At 42.0% G+C, this 7,072-nt stretch overlaps 1 protein-coding gene across 1 annotated transcript in view; it reads left to right on the top strand.

Moving 5' to 3' along the window:
* The window catches only part of gba1 (glucosylceramidase beta 1), a 33,391-nt gene that overhangs the window by 23,817 nt on the left and 2,502 nt on the right, over positions 1-7,072 (top strand). The window contains exons 7-10 of the mRNA XM_080737157.1: positions 1,013-1,102; positions 1,889-2,036; positions 3,370-3,594; positions 6,851-7,014. Of these exons, the coding sequence (XP_080593283.1) occupies positions 1,013-1,102; positions 1,889-2,036; positions 3,370-3,594; positions 6,851-7,014 (627 nt within the window). The remainder of the gene's footprint in view (positions 1-1,012; positions 1,103-1,888; positions 2,037-3,369; positions 3,595-6,850; positions 7,015-7,072) is intronic.

Genomic DNA, 7,072 nt, shown 5'->3' with positions numbered 1-7,072 from the left:
ATGTCTTATTGCGACCGTTAGGTCGCAGTTACTATCAAAACCTCGACCAGCTGTCCGTCAGTCAGTCAGTCTGTCACACGTCACACTTTTGCCCTGCTCATATCTCCGCAACCGTTGCCCCGATCCATGCCAAATTATGCACACACACTCCTTGCCTGCCAAACCCACCAATTCTCACATGGCCCTCTTCTAGCGCCACCATGAGGCCGATTCTTGCAAAACACATTTTTGGACACTGCTCCTACAGATTTTGCCCTAAAATCATGCAAATCGGTACACAATATGTCTACACTCATGTCATCAACATGGATCTCTCCCATATAGCGCCACCATCAGGCCGATTTTTTCATACACTTTTTTGGACACTGCTCCTACACATTTTGCTCTCAAATCATGCTGCGACCTGACGGTCGCTTATCTCCCGATAGGGAGTCTTACTGGTATATACATTGTACATTGACATTGCCCACTATACTACACATTTGTATATAAATTAAATATGTAATAATTTATTTAAGAAATAGCTCATCGGGGCGCCCGCTGGCCTGGTGGTCAAGGCGCATACCACATACTAGGCTATGATGCCTGCTGGCATCGCCGGTTCGATTCCCGATCCGGACGACCTTTGCCGCGTGTCATTCCCCATCTCTCTCCCCATTTCCTGTCAGTCTACTGTCCTATCAATAAAGGCATAAAAAGCCCAAAAAACAAATCTTTAAAAAGAAAAAAAGAAATAGCTCATCTTTTACTCAAGGGGTTCAACACCCGTCATAAGTTGATGATTCCTATTGGGGGTTCTAAATGGACAGGTCTGTAACTCTGGGTCCAAATGGACCATTACATGTCCATTCGGTTCCATTTGTACACTCTCAAGAGTTATGAAATTTGAGAACCGCCAGTATTGTCATTGAATATTTTTTATTGGATAAAAATCACCGTAAACGGTTCTAAATGTGATGGAACCGATTCCGGTTCTTCCGGATGCCAACCCTAGTATTGATGTGATTTTCAGGTTCCTAGATGAATACGCCAAGCACAACCTGACCTTCTGGGCACTGACCACAGGAAACGAGCCCTCTACTGGACTCATAACTAACTACAGGTCAGACTCAGAACTCAAACTGTAAAGGTGGGCTCTCACACTGCAACATAATGGACTTGCTCGCGTTGGCGCCCAATAGTGTTAATTATGAGCAATTTCCAGTTTCTATCATCCTTGTTAGTTTTTATCACATTTAGTCAACATTATCATGTTTTTATTTAGTCAGGTTTTAGTCGACTAAAAGTTGAGCATGTTAGTCTTTATCTTAGTCCAAGACACATAATTTTAGTTAGTCTAGTTTAGTCAACAAAAACTGTACACACATGTATTATACACAACACACACACACACACACACACACACACACACACACACACACGTGCACACAAGCCTGTTGCATTAACATGTGTTGCTATGCTGCTAGGCTAACGAACATGTTATGGATTTATTTATGGATTTGGTTTGGCCAACGCTAGAGTCCAGATACGTTTATACACATTGCAACAATGATCACTGACCAGTGTGTCGTTCAGACGTTCTCCACAGTCCTGGGGGAATTATTTCCATCACGGCTGTAGCCTGTTGCCCATTCTTTAGTGTTTAGTCCAATAGCGTTCTAATTGTTCCTTTATTTTGTCGGACGTGAGTTTAGTGATGAAGTTGAAGCATGTTGCAAACACTTCCATGCCTCTATGACACATACTGTAAAATCGTGTCGTTTGGTAGTTGTTAACTGCTGTCTGAGCGCGACATCTATTCAACATCTGTCCGTGTGTGTGTGTTTGTGTGACTGTGTGTGCGTGCGTGTGTGCGTGCGTGCGTGTGTGTGTGCGTGCATGCCTGTAGCTTCCAGGCTCTGGGCTTCACCCCAGAGGAGCAGAGGGACTGGGTGTCTCTAGACTTGGGTCCAGCCCTGCACGCCTCCTCCCACCCCCACACACACATCCTCATCCTGGACGACAACCGCCTGCTGCTCCCACACTGGGCCAAAGTGGTGAGAGCATCCACTGTAGAGAGATACTGTATAGATCAGGGTTTCACAAACTTTTTTGGCTCTTCCGAGGCACCCCTACATTATATACATAATTTTCACTTCCAACACCTTATATTTATGCCATATTTTAGCGATTATGTTGCGAGGAAAACGTTGAGATAATAGCCATTTTGATTAGAACTGACTAAAAACGACTTTGTACTTCAAGTTTAAAATCGTCACTGTCGTCGGGCAGAAACCTTGTATCTCCAAGTTTCAAATGTGTATGTTTTTTCGCAAAGTAAAGCCCTGCTTCATCATTCAAGTTTGTCGTACAAAGGTAGCGAAAACAGACGATCCACAAACACACAACGCCTCGCGGTGCGAGGCGTTGTGTGTTTGTGGATCGGCTGTTTTCACTAGTTTAAATCATTTTTAAAATGATAAATGCACCCGACAACGATGAAATGATACTAAATAAGTGTCCAAATAAATTCCAAATATTATAGAATTACAATAGCGATATTTTAGTTGCGGTCCTTGTCTGAGGACAGCACATGTCTGTTGTCCTTTGGCTAGGGACGATATGCCACCTTGACAATATGACATTTTCAATTTCGTGTCACGATTATTGTGACCCAAAAAATAGCAATTTACGATATTATCGCGATCATCCAATATCCTGGAGTGGAACATTTGCCCCAAAAATTACAGATCTTTTGAGAGCGGAAAAAAAGCTGTATCAAGTATGTTATTTCCAGGGCCGTTTTGCGAATTATAGAATGTTTAAGTGGTACCAGACAAGCAAATAAAAGCTGAATTGATCCCAGTGCATGACGGAGGACAATTTCACGATAAATTAAAATCTCCTCGATACGAGTACCTGAGACGAATAACAGTATAAGTCCATATTTGATTTTTTTTTAATATATATATTTTTGGATTTACCAGACTGTAAGCCACAAACTAGTCATTTTTAATCTGTTAAATTGTTAATGCAATCCCCCTCATTTTGTTTAATTGTCGGTTTTAATGTTATCTGCTCCCTTTGTCTGCTGAATATTGCTTGTACGGACTTATACTGTTGTTCCACAAACTGTTGGAGATATACTGTTTTTCCACTTTCCATAAGTATTATGTCTTATAATTCCTAATATATATAGTTAAGTAAAAAAAATCTAATTCAACTAAATGAGGGGGGATTGCCTTGAGAATTTAACAGATTAAAAATGTCTAGTTTGTGGTTTACAGTCTGGTAAATCAAACAGGTACTCGATTATTGTCAGTGTTTTTTTTTAAATCAGGATAAACGATAACAACGACTATCGCTCCATCGCTACCTGTGTCCCCTCAGGTCCTGGGGGACGTGGAGGCGGGCCGCTACATCCACGGCGTGGCGGTCCACTGGTACATGGACGGCCTGGTGCCGCCCGAGCTCAGCCTGGGGACCACGCACCACCTGTACCCCGAGTACTACCTGTTTGGCACCGAGGCCTGCGCCGGCTGGGCGCCCGGGGACCGAGGGGTGAAGCTGGGCAGCTGGGAGAGGGCCGAGCAGTACGCCCACGACATCATCACGGTAACCTATGAATAAGTGTTAAATACCGTAGCTCCGTGTCAGTGTTTCTCAACCACTGTGCCTGGGGACCTTTGGTGTGCCCCTGAGAAGGGTCAAGTGTGCCCCTTGAAACTGCTTGCCAGTATTGTATTTATCATTTTAAAAATGATTTAAACTAGTGAAAACAGCCGATCTACAAGCACACAACGCCTTGCGGTGCGAGGCGTTGTGTGCTTGTAGATCTGCTGTTTTCACTACTGTTGTGCGACAGCCTTGTATGATGAAGCAGGGCTTTACCTTGTGAGGAAACGTACACATTTGAAACTTGGAGATACGAGGTTTCTGCCCGACAGTGACGATATGTATAATCGGCATTGATGATATAAACCTGATTTGTCTGCGGCATACTATGGACCTTTTGCCAGGCCTGTGAATAGAAGAGTCAAATAAATCTATTGTAAGGCTGGGGGGCCAGCCGGCGTTCTGGAAGGTACAACATGCGATAAGCTTTGGACAACGTCTCTAACACGTAAATTCAAACCAAAATGCACATTCAATTACGACTCACTAAAGCAAGAACCTGACATACCAGATTGTCAAACAAGTTTATCAAATCTGGTTGAGCTCAGGTGTGGTTACAGGCTTATAGTGAAGTACTACTCGACGAGGGGGTAGTACCTCTTGGTGGATTATGCCCATACATGGAGATACCTGTCTGTAGAACCAGCCACACAGCTGTCTTGGCCATCTGTCTTGACCATAAATGAATTCTGTTAGTGTGGTATGTGGCCGATGCGGCCTCCATATATGGGCATTCCCATATGAAGTCCTGTTAGATATGGGCTTAATATTGATGACATCAGGGAACTCCATAAATGGGCATAAAAGGGATTATGTTAGTGTGACATCACAGTGAAGCCAGAGCATGATGTCAGAGCAGCAAACCCATTCTGTTAAGAGTGGTTCCCCTGACATCACAGTGACATCAGAGCATCATGATGTCAGCGACAAACCCATGGAACCACAGTGTCGTTATAAACAGAGATACATACATATGGACAAGCTGTGACCGTTCACATAATAATCTGCGACCTACGGACGCAATCAGGAGAGAGAACTCACACAGGTGAAATTGAAATTGGAAGTGATGACACAAGGAAATAGGTTCAGCAGACCAAATTTGAACTGGAACACAATGCAATTGAAGCTGATAAATGAGTACTTGGCTGAAATGTGATAATTATTTCTATTGACGGTTATTTATAGAGGGTATACGCATACATAAAGTGAATGGCAAATCCAGTGGAAAAGTGTTTTTAACGTTGTTTAACGTTGTTTAATGCAATCAGATAGGACTTTTCTGTTTGGATGTATGGGCTGTCAAGGCCAGAAATTAGATTTTTGCCACTCAGTAGGCGTTCCCGCATAACTTCTGGGTATGATGATGATGATGATGTCACGTGCATACCCTCTATTCAAGGACCCTGAGGACAACATGATCACAACATGTACAAAAAACAATACCATTTTAAATAAAGTGCAATTTATTTTCTGTTGATTAGCTGGAGAGACGGGTAGACCCCTGTTACTGAACAAACACTATAGCAGTTGTTACTATCATAATATAGTGCTTTAACACAGGGGTCTTCAACAGGGGGTCCGTACCGTCCGGGACCCCTAGGGGGTCTTCCAAATCTTTGTGTGAAAGATTTTTTTTCTCCTTTTTTATATTAACCACTTGAACCCTAGTGTCCAAATTCGGAGAACTTTAGCCAAACAATTGCAGATCTACAAGCTCACAAGGCCTTGTGAGCTTGTAGATCAACTATTTTTGGCAAAAGGTTTGGTGTAGAGGGGAAAAAGAGCACACCAAGTACAGAGTGAAAGGTCAAGTTTATTAGGTATTGACGGTTCAAGTGGTTAAATATCTGAAAACACATTTACATGAATTCAAAATACACTGATGATTGTGCTGTCAAACAAAACTGTAAAGGTGGGCTCACACTTTACAGTCTATGAACAGGTTGTGGGGGTCCCTGCTTCATCTCTGTCTCAACTAAGGGGTCCTTGGCCCAAAAGATGTTGAAGACCCCTGCTTTAACACTTATCCTACCTTTACAGTTTTTCACGATTGTTAACACACGTACAATAACGGCTTTCTCAAAACTGCACACACATAACTGAAAACCTCACACACAAAATGCTAAACCTCACACTCCCTTCCTAAGATATGACTATTTGCCATCAAATCACTTACTGTGTTCACAAAATGGACTGTTTTAATTTGGTACACACGCCATATTTTCAAATGACACATACCATTCATTCAGTACACACAACTAAGCATAATTTGCTGCACACTACCAAGCATTTACAGCAAACTGAAAACACACCATTGAATTGGAACACACCACATGAATGACATTGACTCTGGAGAATGAGCTATTTCTCCTTTTGTAAAATCACTCAGGCCTACTTTTTTCATAGTTAAACATAAAACAGCACACAAATATGCATCCAAAAAAGGTTTTATTTGGGTACATGATTTACAGTAGATTTACTGTAGGTGTCATGCCTCCGGTCAGAGATGGGCACAACATCTAAATCTAATCTATATATCTTTATCTATCTATATCTATATATCTATCTATATCAGTACTCTTAGATACTGTCCTGGTGACAGTATCCTAGTAAGTATTTCACAGAGTATTTCTACTGTAATTTTATTTATTTCAAATACGTTTTTGTGCCCATCTCTGCCTCCTGTTCCTATCTCAATGTTTAGTTGTGCAACAACTGAACATTGTGTGCAGTGTTTAGACAACGAGGTGATGTGCATTTAACATCAAACCTGAATGTATAGAATTTTGAATTGTTATGTGTTGATACTTTGAGATTTTACGTGAGAAGTGTGTGCAACAACTGAATATTGTGTGTAGTGTTTTGACCAAAAGGTGATGTGTAATTGACATCCAAGTGTGTTGTAGGCTGATGCTTTGAGATTTTACGTGAGAAGTGTGTGCAACAACCGAACATTGTGTGTAGTGTATTGTATAGAAGTAGACAATAAGGTGATGTGTAATTGACATCAGAGTGTAAAGAAGGAAAATACGAGTCTAATGCATGAAAAGGGAGTGTGAAGTAGTGCCAAATCGGGTCAAGCTATAGGTACATGAAGTTAAGGTTTTGAAAATTGTGCAGAATTTTGAATTTTTGTGTGTTAACAATCGTGAAAAAGTGTAAATGTGATTTCCTGAGGCCATGTTTGTGTAATCAGGATCTGAACCATTACGTGGTGGGCTGGACAGACTGGAACCTGGCCCTGGACCAGGGAGGAGGTCCCAACTGGGTCCACAACTTTGTGGACAGTCCTGTCATAGTGGACCCCAAGAGAGATGTCTTCTACAAGCAGCCCACCTTCTACAGCATGGCCCACTTCAGGTACCACCACTGGTCTAAAGCACTGGTTCTCAACCTGGGGATCCCCAAAATCAACAGT

The sequence above is a fragment of the Nannobrachium achirus genome (assembly GCF_963921795.1).
Source record: "Nannobrachium achirus genome assembly, chromosome: 2".
NCBI lineage: Eukaryota > Metazoa > Chordata > Actinopteri > Myctophiformes > Myctophidae > Nannobrachium > Nannobrachium achirus.
This window is presented reverse-complemented; position numbering and strand designations above follow the sequence as displayed.